Genomic DNA, 13,374 nt, shown 5'->3' with positions numbered 1-13,374 from the left:
CTTGCCCCCTAATCCCAATTGGCACCCCTCTTCCCCAACCCCCCCAAAAAATAAATGGACAAAAAGGTCCATCCAGAGCCCACCCAACCTCCCCCCTCCACCCAAAAAAAGTGACAGTGAAGAAAAGATAGTCAGATACCCCTCCCTCTCCCTTGTAGCTGTTCCTTGTTTGAGTAATTACCATATATAATAAAAAATAATGATAATACAGAATTAGAAACCAAAGAAAAAAAAGAAATCATTTTCAAGTATCATTTGGGGTTATAAAGCCATCAGCAATGAAATTATATATTCATTCAGTTCTATAATAAAAAACAATAATTGTCTTCAAGCTACCTATAATGTCATACGTAAATTGGGACACCCCATATGTTAAAAATACTCAAATAAGCAAGGTTGTGTGGAACAGGCAAACTTAAAACATTAGGCTATTATAACGCTATTCAATCTGATTAGTCAGCAACCTATCATAGAGATCAGATTGCGAAATGTGTCGCACACAGTCAGCCACCATACAGCTGGATCGGCATTTACAGTAAATAGAAATCAAAAACTATAGTGGTTTTACAGCGATGTCAGCCGGATTTAAACTCACTGAGTTGCTACACGATAGAAATAAACAAACAGAGTCATTGGAGTGACGTCCTCCGTGAGTAACGCCCCACCAGGAAGTAAACAAGTCCAGCATGTAGTCAACAATTATCGCTTGAAAAACAAAGTCTAGAGCGAGCTCTTGTTAAGAGCCTTACCCCGATCAGGAATTGTCCTCAAGTGAAGAAAGGAACTTCTCTGCCTCTGATAGTTCGTGGAATAGATGGTGCCCAGAGCTATGGATGAGCTTGATGACCGCAGGGTACAGCAAGAATGCCTCACAGCGCAATCCCCGAGCCCGGTGCATGACTGGATAGCAGGGACGTCTGAGTTTAGAAGTGTACTCGCTGTAATCCGCTGCAAAACGGATGGTGCACCCGGCGATCTCCACGGGAGTTTTCCTTGATTCTTGGAGGATGCGGTCTCTGTCTGTGAAGCGAAGGAATTTAATGATCAAGGACCTGGGATGTGATGAAGAGGCTCGAAGAGACCCGGTGCGGTGAGCTCGCATGATCTCCAGCGGCTTGTCAGCCAGGGAGGGGAACCATTTCTGGAAGTTGGCAGTGAGGTAGGATATTGCATTCCCCGATTCTTCTCCCTCCTTTAGATTAATCATTCGTAGGTTGTCCCTTCTGTTCCTATCCTCGAAGGATGCCAGTTTGGTCTCGAGCTGAGCTAGGAATGTGGTGTGTTGAGATGTAGTGACCTCGGATTCCTTTACCCGCTATTGTAGCTTGGAGGGCGTTGTGGGACGTGACGTGAACAAGATGGCGGAGTAGAAGCCTCGCGGTTACTCTCCCTTAAGTTTGTCTGAGCAAACATCTATATTTCTGCTACGAAATCTGATATTAACCTACACCAGTTGAAAGTTTATTAGCCTGTTTAGTACTGTCCATAATGGCTAGCCGTACACGCAAAAATAAAGATCCTTTGGTCATGCCGATGGACGGCGACGAAAACTCAGAGAGCGCTCTCACAGTGGCCTCTCTCGAGGCTACACTTAAACGCTATTTCAATACAGCAGAGAAAAACTCTAACGACCGATTCGACCGGCTGGAGACCCAGCTGGGATCCATGGAGGCAACCCTGACCAAACACGATAAGGAGATTAAAGACTTTCTAAAACAATCGCATAGTAGCACATTATGCTGTTCTTATAAGTTGTGTTGTTGCTACTGTGTACAGTTAGTTAACTGTTTGTCTTGTGTTACTTGGGTTGGGCTAGCCGTGTTAGCTAGCTAGCATTAGCTAGTAAGTTGTGTGTGGTATTGCGTAATACTTTCTAAAACAATCGCATAGCACATGTTCTTATAAGTTGTGTTGTTGATACCGTGTACAGCTAGCTAACTGTGTTTATTTTTGTCTGTTTCAGCTTTGATGTCAAGCCCCCCGGATCTGGCCAGACAGAAGTATCTTTTTGATCAGAGAATTCTGTTCAGATGAGGCAAAAGACACCACATGCCCACCAGACGCCACAGCACCTTTACTTTAATTCATTACTTACTTTACTTATTTACTTGTGATTATTGTGATGATGGTATTGTTGTGATTATGTACCTTGCTGCAAAGCTAATGTTGAAGAACCACAGACAAAGATTTGTATTATTGTGTACTGTAAAATAAATTCTGATTCTGATTCAAGACTTTTTTGTTTCATTAAAAGAATAATAGTTACAACAACTGGCTAATTAGCTTAGGTAATACCTTGCTAGGTAATAATGTTAGCTATACTGTAGCTATCTGACCCAGTGAGTAACACTGACATATTGACAGCTGAGTGGTTGGGGGTGGGGTTAACCAGACATTGTTACCGCCCATTACCTGGCTGTGAAGGTGAGAAAAAACAATATCTTTGATGGGGATTTTCTGTGCTTAGTGATTTCAGGTGTAGCAACTTTCAAATACTCATGTCGTCTTCAATTTGTTTCCGATTTCAATGTATGATGCATCATTTGAAAGCTTACAATCTGTAGTTTAAGCACATGTAAAAAACAGAAAAATGATTTCGCCTACAGGTAGCCCTTTTCATTGTCAGTTGTCACATATATGAGATATATATGGTACATTGCAGTCGCACGCGCCCATCCCGCTCCAGTTCTAGTAGATTGCCGACATCATTTTATTTGATGTACACATTTCACGGCAAGAGAATTCCGATTTGTGGCAAGAGACAGTTTATTCACCCAACAATTGTTTGTTCACTGCACAGTAACATGAACACAGTGAGGATTCAAACAAACAAAATAATTAATACACTCTGCAATTGGCTACTACAATACCAACAGAAGAATATAGGGGATTTTGGCAAACATTTTTGGGCCGCTACCCACACGTTTAGCTGTGTTGCTCATTCCACGAATGCATGATCCTTACAAGTTGTACCTCGTTGTAAAGGTGACTAATCAGGCTTTCCAACGATATAAAATACAATACCAATTGGTATTATTAAAGGGGAGGAATAATCAACCAAAAAAGCGTTTCCGAACTTTTTTTTGAGGGGTTTATATAGTGTGATGCGTACAGGACAAGGACCAATAAGATATGTGCAGTGTGCACGTATCCTTTGTGTGCACTCCTTCATAATGCGTGAGAGGCAATATTTCAATATGTCGGTGGAAATGGTAGGCCTATCCATTTCAAAGCGTTTCTCCTCTTTCATCCTTCTGCCAGCGGAGTCGCAGTTGCTCATTTCTCCAGTTTCTATGCGTACGCATGGGTAGCAGTGTGCTTAGAGGTGCGCACAGTTTCACGCCAAGTTCCTTTTTTATAAATCCCAAATTTGCGGGAAACTTACGTACGCAAGTCACAAAAAAAAGGGTGGGACAAGACGCTCTTTCACGTGTGCAACATTAGAGTTGATTGTGATTCATAAAGGGATGCAGGCGTGGAACTTGCAAATTCCACTGGCGTGCTCACCGTTTTATAAATCCGAATGTTCTTGTTTTGCAAAGTGTGTGTGTGATTGTGTGTGTGTGTGTGTGTGTGTGTGTAGTCCCTGTCTCTGATGAGGTGATCACAGACCCCTGTGTGATTGTGAAGGCCGACATCACAACACCGCAGGAAGAGACTGTCGGACTGCACAGAGACTCTGCAAGGAGGGTTCTGCTCAGCCTGAAGCAGTCTGAGATCAGGCAGCACTGGTGTGGACTCAGACTACAGGGAAAGCTAGCCTGTTTGCAGTTCGCTGACCACTCAGTCTCACACTCAGTGTATAAGAACGTCGCTGTTGGTGAGGATGTTCTGAAATTCACCATCAAAGCAAGACTGCAGGTATTACCGACCAAGTACAATCTGTCCACCTGGTATCCCCACACTCACAGTCCATTCTGTTTAAACCATCAGGATTCACAACACCTAGAGTCCATTGCACACATAACAAATGGATGTAATGCATACAAACACCTGTACATAGCTCGTCATGACCGTATTGTGGAGATTGTGTCTGATACAGTACAAAACATCTTACCATCTAGCGCAGTTATGTACAAGCATGCCAGAGTGTTACCAGAGTGGTTTGGTTTTGCCAATGATGTTTTTTCCAACATCCCAAATACACCTGATGTTATCTTTGTTGACACCAGCCACAAGGAGGTGCTGATTATAGAAGTAGGCTGCCCCTTTGACCTGTACATGGACCAGACTTTCCAGGACAAGTATATCAAATACCAACCACTACTTGGTACGATAACCAGCTTTGGGTACAAGTGCAAATTCAGCATACTTGTATTTGGAAGTCTGGGCCATGTATATAAATGCACCATGAGGGGTCTGAGAATTGCTGCAATGACTAAAAGAAAGGCCAAACAGGTTGCCAAATTTTGCTCTGTCTCAGCTATTATTGGCAGCTTGGCCGTGTGGAGAAGGAGGTGTTATGTGTATCCTTAAGTGTTCAGTGCTGCTTAGCCCCGAAATATTTGATTCCCTGTTTGTATAATATAATTTGTGGAACCAAATAAAGTATTCAAATGTGTGTGTGTGTGGTGTGTGTGTGTGTGTGGTGTGTGTGTGTGTGTGTGTGTGTGTGTGTGTGTGTGTGTGGTGTGTGTGTGTGTGGTGTGTGTGTGTGTGGTGTGTGGTGTGTGGTGTGTGTGTGTGTGTGGTGTGTGTGTGCGTGCGTGGTGTGTGTGTGTGGTGTGTGGTGCGTGGTGTGTGTATGTGTGTGTGTGTGTGTGTGTGTGTGGTGTGTGTGTGTGTGTGTGTGTGTGTGTGGTGTGGGTGTGTGTGTGTCTGTGTGCGTGGTGTGTGGTGTGTGGTGCGTGGTGCGTGGTGCGTGTATGTGTGTGTGGTGTGTGTGTGTGTGTGTGTGTGTGTGTGTGTGTGTGTGTGTGTGTGTGTGTGTGTGTGTGTGTGTAGTCTGGTCCTCACCGTGGCTGACTTCCCTCCGCCCTCCTCAGCGTCCCCTGCTGGAGACACACACACACTACCTCAGAAATACACACACACACACACACTACCTCAGAAATACACACACAACCTCAGAAATACACACACACACTACCTCAGAAATACACACACACACACACTACCTCACTACCATACACACACTACATCCCTACCACACACACACTACCTCACCACCACACACACACTACCTCACTACCACACACACACTACCACACACACGCTACCTCACTACCACACACACACTACCTCACTACCACACACACTACCTCACTACCACACACACACACTACCTCACTATCATACACACACTACCTCATTACCACACACACACACTACCTCACCACCACACACACACACCACCTCACTACCACACACACACTACCTCACCACCACACACACACTACCTCACTACCACACACACACTACCTCACTACCACACACACACACTACCACACACACACACTACCTCACTACCACACACACACCACCTCACTACCACACACACACTACCTCACTACCACACACACACACACTACCTCACTACCACACACACACACTACCTCACTACCACACACACACACACTACCTCACTACCACACACACACGCTACCTCACTACCACACACACACTACCTCACTACCACACACACTACCTCACTACCACACACACACACTACCTCACTACCACACACACACACTACCTCATTACCACACACACACACTACCTCACTACCACACACACACACTACCTCACTACCACACACACACTACCTCACTACCACACACTACCTCACTACCACACACACACACACTACCTCACTACCACACACACACACTACCACACACACACACACACTACCTCACTACCACACACAACCTCACTACCACACACACACACACTAATTCACTACCACACACAACCTCACTACCACACACACACACACACACTACCTCGGACTCTGAACAGGTGAGGTGTTGCTGAGCTGAGGAGAGGACAGACATGCCAACCAAAGGAAAAGCAAAGTGAAGAGGAGGTGAAGGAGGAGGGGGGAGGTGAAGGAGGAGGGGGGGGAGGTGAAGGAGGAGGGGGGGAGGTGAAGGAGGAGGGGGGGAGGTGAAGGAGGAGGGGGGGAGGTGAAGGAGGAGGGGGGGAGGTGAAGGAGGAGGGGGAGGTGAGGTGAGGGCAGGTGAAGGCAGGTGAGGTGAGGGCAGGTGAGGGCAGGTGAAGGCAGGTGAGGTGAGGGCAGGTGAGGGCAGGTGAAGGCAGGTGAGGTGAGGGCAGGTGAAGGCAGGTGAGGTGAGGGCAGGTTAGGTGAGGGCAGGTGAGGTGAGGGCAGGTGAAGGCAGGTGAGGTGAGGGCAGGGAGGGCAGGTGAGGTGAGGGCAGGTGAGGTGAGAGCAGGTGAGGGCAGGTGAGGTGAGGGCAGGTGAAGGCAGGTGAGGTGAGGGCAGGTGAGGTGAGGGCAGGTGAGGGCAGGTGAGGTGAGGGCAGGTGAGGTGAGGGCAGGTGAGGGCAGGTGAGGTGAGGGCAGGTGAAGGCAGGTGAGGTGAGGGCAGGTGAGGGCAGTGAGGGCAGGTGAGGGCAGGTTAGGTGAGGGCAGGTGAAAGCAGGTGAGGTGAGGGCAGGTGAGGTGAGGGCAGGTGAGGTGAGGGCAGGTGAGGTGAGGGCAGGTGAGGTGAGGGCAGGTGAGGGCGGGGCTCAGTGGCCTCTCACCTCCTGCAGCCTCCTCTGGCGAGCCAACATGGCGGCTTGGCGCTGGGCAGCGTTCCTAAGCTCCTCCTCCTGCCTCAACTCCTCCTCCTCAGCCTCTAACTGATCACATGACAAAACAAAACAACAACAAAATCAGAAGTAGTAACATAAATGAACATAAATATGATGTAACATAAATATGATGTAACATAAATAAAAACTAATGAAGAATCAAAACGCTGATGACTCAGAGCTCTAATCACGCCTGATTGGTTGTCTATACGGATATTAAGCCTTCTGATTGGCTGGCTGGTTGGCTGACTGGATGGCTGACTGACTGACTGAGGGTTTAGGATCAGGGTTAGGGGTCAGGTTTAGGGGTCAGGGTTAGGGGTCAGGGTTAGGGGTCAGGGTTAGGGGTCAGGGTTAGAGGTCAGGGTTAGAGGTCAGGGTTAGAGGTCAGGGTTAGGGGTCAGGGGTTAGAGGTCAGGATCAGTCCTACCTGGGCCTGTAGCTGCAGGTCTAGCGCCGCCTGCTGGTCAGTGATGGCAGCATAGCGATGCTCCTTCAGGTGGACCAGCTCACCCTCACTGATCACCCTGGCAACACACACACACACACACACACACACACACACACACACACACACACACAGCTTAGACACACCAACACACACCAGGGCTTGAAATTAAGCTTGTTCAGGTACTTGTGAACTTATCTTTTACTTGTCCGAGAGCTCAAGTTACTTGTCCAAATATGACGATATGTGTCTACTAACACACTACAAGCCAGTAATACATTACATTCCAACTCCAACAGTTACTGTGGATCTACTCCAGAGAACGTTCCATTTCAAAGTTTACAGTAAAGTGGTCGTGCCACTTAATGAATGTTAATGTGCTCTGCCAGCATTCATGTTTTGATTGAGAGACTTCAGTGATGTGCCAGATTCTCTAGGCATGATTGTTTTAATTTTGAGTTATTTCATTAAGTTAAATTTGGTTTTGGAATTTGAAATTATAATCAATATTCACAATTAATTAGTTGTGTTCTTATTTGTTGATAATGCAATGTGACAACTTGCCCGACATAGAGTAACACTTTACCCACTGATGGGGCAAATTGTCAGAAATGCACACTGTCTATTTAACGGTCTATAGCTCTGTACTGAAATTAGATATAATCAATACAAAATATATGCCCAAGACTTCCTTCTTTCATTTGGTATGACATTTAAACCATTGTGATGAATTGTGCCTATAAATGTTAAAATAATTAAATAATTTTGCCATTTAGCAGACGCTTTTATCCAAAGCGATTTACAATTACGAATTACAGGGACATTCCCCCTGGAGTAACTGAGGGCTAAGTGCCTTACCCAAGGGCCCATGTTAGACAGCATGTGACAACATACCTTGCACTCCCCTACTCAGCAGACATAGATTGTTTGACAAGGCAATTACAGTGACAAGGCAGCTACATTGGCAAGGCAGCTACATTGACAAGGCAGCTACATTGACAAGGCAGCTCCATTGGCAAGGCAGCTACATTGACAAGGCAGCTACATTGACAAGCCAGCTACATTGACAAGGCAGCTACATTGACAAGGCAGCTCCATTGGCAAGGCAGCTACATTGACAAGGCAGCAGACATTGACAAGGCAGCTACATTGACAAGGCAGCTACATTGACAAGACAGCTACATTGACAAGGCAGCTACATTGACATGGCAGCTACATTGGCAAGGCAGCTACATTGACAAGGCAGCTACATTGACAAGGCAGCAGACATTGACAAGGCAGCTACATTGACAAGGCAGCATACATTGACAAGGCAGCATACATTGGCAAGGCAGCTACATTAACAAGGCAGCTACATTGACAAGGCAGCTACATTGACAAGGCAGCTACATTGACAAGGCAGCAGACATTGACAAGGCAGCTACATTGACAAGGCAGCTACATTGACAAGGCAGCTACATTGACAAGGCAGCTACATTGACAAGGCAGCATACATTGGCAAGGCAGCTACATTGACAAGGCAGCTACATTGACAAGGCAGCTACACTGACAAGGCAGCAGACATTGACAAGGCAGCTACATTGACAAGGCAGCTACATTGACAAGGCAGCTACATTGACAAGGCAGCAGACATTGACAAGGCAGCTACATTGACAAGGCAGCAGACATTGACAAGGCAGCTACATTGACACGGCAGCTACATTGACAAGGCAGCTACATTGACAAGGCAGCAGACATTGACAAGGCAGCTACATTGACAAGGCAGCTACATTGACAAGGCAGCATACATTGACAAGGCAGCATACATTGGCAAGGCAGCTACATTGACAAGGCAGCTACATTGACAAGGCAGCTACATTGACAAGGCAGCTACACTGACAAGGCAGCAGACATTGACAAGGCAGCTACATTGACAAGGCAGCTATATTGACAAGACAGCTACATTGACAAGGCAGCAGACATTGACAAGGCAGCAGACATTGACAAGGCAGCTACATTGACAAGGCAGCTACATTGACAAGGCAGCATACATTGACAAGGCAGCATACATATGCAAGGCAGCTACATTGACAAGGCAGCTATATTGACAAGGCAGCTATATTGACAAGGCAGCATACATTGACAAGGCAGCATACATTGACACTAGGGCTGCACGATTAATCGATTTTAAATCGAAATCGCGATTTGAAATGATGCGATTAGCTAATCGCAAAGCCTGCGATTTTTTTTTTTTTTTTTTTTTTTTTTTTTTTTTTTTTTTAAACCTTTATTTGACCAGGAAGTCACATTGAGATTAAAACCTCTTTTGGAAATTTGATCAGCACTCATGGAATGCCTCTTGTCCAATCAAATTACTTGGTCTCTTTATGACTTTGAACCCGGCGCTCTCAGAGCGAATTTACGAACGCAGGCATAGGTTGTGTCACGACAGTCAGTCCAATTATTATGAGACTTTGGGCTAACGTAACGGAGACAATTAGACACCACTTGGCTTACTGGACGTATGATAAACGTTAGTATGTTATAATTGCGACAGGTAAGTGTACAATTTCACTATACTAACTGTACCAGCCAAGTGCATGTCGGTGCTGTTAGTCCAGCCTTAAACTTAGCTTAGCTAACTTGTAGTCTTCGAGACGGTAGCTTAGCTTAGCTACTCATGCTAACCCGGCGTTAAAGTACAGACACAGAGTTGACAGTCTCAGCAACCTGCGGGTTGGTGTTTATATAGTATAGCAGGCTTATGGATACATGGAAGTTAACTGTTCTGTTGTCAAACATGAATGTGTCCTGTATGCATAACCTCATACCATTCGTTCATACCAGCCGGCTTTAAAGACGCAGAGGTTAGCCTAGCCTAGCCTTGGGCTGAAGTATGTCACAGATTCCTAAGTCAAGGTGACGTGTGTCTGTGCTCCATAGTCAGAGACCACCATTCTATCATTCATCAGTTCGACTGTTGACCGAGTCATCTAGATGTGGTCCTTTCAGTTATAGTCACAGTGTATCCCCAAATGATCATTTTAATAGCTGGATCATCTTAGAAAGTAGCCACCTGTCTAGATGAGATATACAATTCATATCTTTTAAGTTCTCATCCTTGCATTAGAATTAGAGCAGTTAATAGTTTGATGGTATCATGTGGTAATGCTCTCTGAAAATAGGTGATAGACAGATTCATCCAATCACCTGCCAAGTATTTTTTGAAAGTACCTGCCCTTTTCCAAACAGCTTCCAATTAAGCTTTCCTAGATGGTTGTGTGAAACAAACCACCTGAGTCAGGTTAGTAATGCTCCATCACATGTTTTAATCTGAAGCTTGATTTTAAAGCAACCCAACTTTAAAGCAACCCAATGTAAGTTTAGTTCTTTCACTCGTAGCTCGGGCTGTGGGGGTGCTAGAGGAGGGAGCCTCTAAGTCCCCTGAAGACGTACAAACAAACTGCACGTTGATACGACCTTCCTAGCCGGAGATATGGCCACACTTTACAAAACCCCCCCTTTTTTTTTTTTTTTTTTTTTTGCTATTTAAAAAATAAATAATCGCAAATTAATCGCAATCGCGATATCTGTCCAAATAATCGCAATTCGATTTTTTTCCCCAAATCGTGCAGCCCTAATTGACACGGCAGCTATATTGACAAGGCAGCTACATTGACAAAGCAGCTACATTGACAAGGCAGCTACATTGACAAGGCAGCTACATTGACAAGGCAGCTACATTGACAAGGCAGCAGGTCATTGACAAGGCAGCATACATTGACAAGGCAGCTACGTATATTGACAAGGCAGCTACATTGACAAGGCAGCTACATTGACAAGGCAGATACATTGACAAGGCAGCTATATTGACAAGGCAGCTACATTGACAAGGCAGCTATATTGACACGGCAGCTATATTGACAAGGCAGCTACATTGACAAGGCAGGTACATTGACAAGGCAGCTACATTGACAAGGCAGCTACATTGACAAGGCAGCTACATTGACAAGGCAGCTACATTGACAAGGCAGCAGACATTGACAAGGCAGCTATATTGACAAGGCAGCAGACATTGACAAGGCAGCTATATTGACAAGGCAGCTACATTGACAAGGCAGCTACATTGACAAGGCAGCATACATTGACAAGGCAGCATACATTGACAAGGCAGATCTATACATTGACAAGGCAGATACATTGACAAGGCAGCTATATTGACAAGGCAGCTATATTGACAAGGCAGCTACATTGACAAGGCAGCTACATTGACAAGGCAGCTACATTGACAAGGCAGCTACATTGACAAGGCAGCTACATTGACAAGGCAGCTACAGTGACCGGCAGTGGTGCTGGTATTTCGTCCGATGACATTTTGCGTTTCCCTGCTTTTCCTGGCACCTGGCCAGTTTTAGGTGCTTGAAGTAGCGTGTTAATTAGGGATGTGACAGAATAATCGATTATTCAAATAATCGTTTCCAAGGGCTTGTCCGTCAGACAACTGCAGTAGGAAGTCCACTTGTGCCGGACAAGCCTTGAGCCCTGCGCACACACACACACATACACACACACACACACACACACACGTTTAACATACCTTGGACATGGACCTGGACTTTCCGCCTGAAATCAAAAATGTTCTGATGTCAGAATCACCCAATTACAAGTGAAGCAATAAAATGAATAAATGTGGTATTGTTTCTATGGTTACCGTACGACAGTGTTGTTTCTATGGCAGTGTTTCCCCTAGGTTTGCTGCCTTGGGGGGGTGGCATGGACCTTGGCATGGACCCCCCCCCCCCCAGGGGGTAAGAGTCAGACCCTGCCTCATACCAGCGTCATGTCCAGGGGTGTACTTGTACATTAAGCCGCCTCACGCTACGGAAACAGGAGATAGGCTCCTGCCCTATGGGCCATTAGGCTCCAGAACCATCGGTTCTCAAGGCTACTTACTTATGTGGTCTTGACTACCTGTCCACTTTCTCACCTGGTTCTTGCTCTCTCTCTCTCTGGTGTGCCGACACCATCCTGCTCTCTCTCCTTCTCTCCCTCCCTATCCTCCTCTCTCCCTTTTGCTGTCAACCAAAAGGTAAACAAAACAGCCAGAGTATTTATAATCTGCTGTGGGCAATCCAGTCAGATAATGTCATTTTGACTTTACTCTCTCACCTGAAAAAAAATCGTATGTCCAACTATAAAAAACGGACATTTCCAATGCTTCAATCAACTGTCCATGTACATACTGTAAATATGCCATTATGGTATTACCATGAAGCCCAACTCTAGCAGAATAAGAAAGATAGTATATCTACTTTAAGTAAAATAATAAAGTGCCTCCAGTTAGCTCTTTAGCTGGCAAGTGTGCAAGGAGACTAGCTCATCTCATCACCTCTGAGCTAGCTAGCTTGCTAGATCTTTGACACTATTTACACTATGGAACTATAGTCAGACACTTTCTAGTCACGATAATAACGACCAATTTTAACCAACTTTCTCTGTTAGAACACTCAGCAATTATATTTGCTAACGTTTCAACTTGCTTACTTTCAATCTGGAGACATCACAGCCGGCAAAAACTCTCGCGTCTCGCGCGCACACTATACAAAATCTTGTATTATTCTCCAGCGCTGGCACAGCGCGAAGTGTGGAGATAGGTCTGGCTATGCGAGACTACGGCGGACTAACGTTACCAATGAGCCTATGGGCTTGCCACTCGCCAGATTCGGGTTGGGTGCGTTTAAAAAACGCGGATATTTTAGCTTGTCAGATGTTTGGTGTCTACGTCCGTAATAATTCCTCTTTCTTGGGGGGGCGGGGGGTTCCGTTGGGAGGGCGGCCCGCCCCCCCAAGGCAATGGTAGGGGAAACACTGTATGGTTACCGTATGACAATGTTGTTTCTATGTTACCGTACGACAATGTTGTTTCTATGGTTACCGTACGACAGTGTTGTTTCTATGGTTACCGTACGACAATGTTGTTTCTATGGTTACCGTACAACAATGTTGTTTCTATGGTTACCGTACGACAATGTGCAGTCCATTTCCAATGTTGTTTCTGTGGTTACCGTACAACAGTGGTGTTTCTATGGTTACCGTACGACAGTGGTGTTTCTATGGTTACCGTATGACAGTGTACTTACGTCATCGCTCTCCACCAGGTTCTCAAACTGAGGAGAGAGAAAGTAATGT

At 45.6% G+C, this 13,374-nt stretch overlaps 1 protein-coding gene across 1 annotated transcript in view; it reads right to left on the bottom strand.

Moving 5' to 3' along the window:
* Positions 1–13,374, bottom strand: part of ap1ar (adaptor related protein complex 1 associated regulatory protein) — a gene marked incomplete at its 3' end in the record, with an annotated part of 81,056 nt that overhangs the window by 40,985 nt on the left and 26,697 nt on the right. Inside the window, exons 3-7 of the mRNA XM_080536659.1 lie at positions 13,326–13,352; positions 11,783–11,808; positions 7,189–7,285; positions 6,708–6,806; positions 936–1,141 (exon numbers count right to left, since the gene is read on the bottom strand). Of these exons, the coding sequence (XP_080392785.1) occupies positions 936–1,141; positions 6,708–6,806; positions 7,189–7,285; positions 11,783–11,808; positions 13,326–13,352 (455 nt within the window). The remainder of the gene's footprint in view (positions 1–935; positions 1,142–6,707; positions 6,807–7,188; positions 7,286–11,782; positions 11,809–13,325; positions 13,353–13,374) is intronic.

This window comes from Nansenia antarctica (genome assembly GCF_963989245.1).
Source record: "Nansenia antarctica genome assembly, chromosome: 7".
NCBI classification, from domain to species: domain Eukaryota; kingdom Metazoa; phylum Chordata; class Actinopteri; order Argentiniformes; family Microstomatidae; genus Nansenia; species Nansenia antarctica.
The sequence above is the reverse complement of the archived record's forward strand: the minus strand, read 5'-3'. Positions and strand labels throughout refer to the sequence as shown.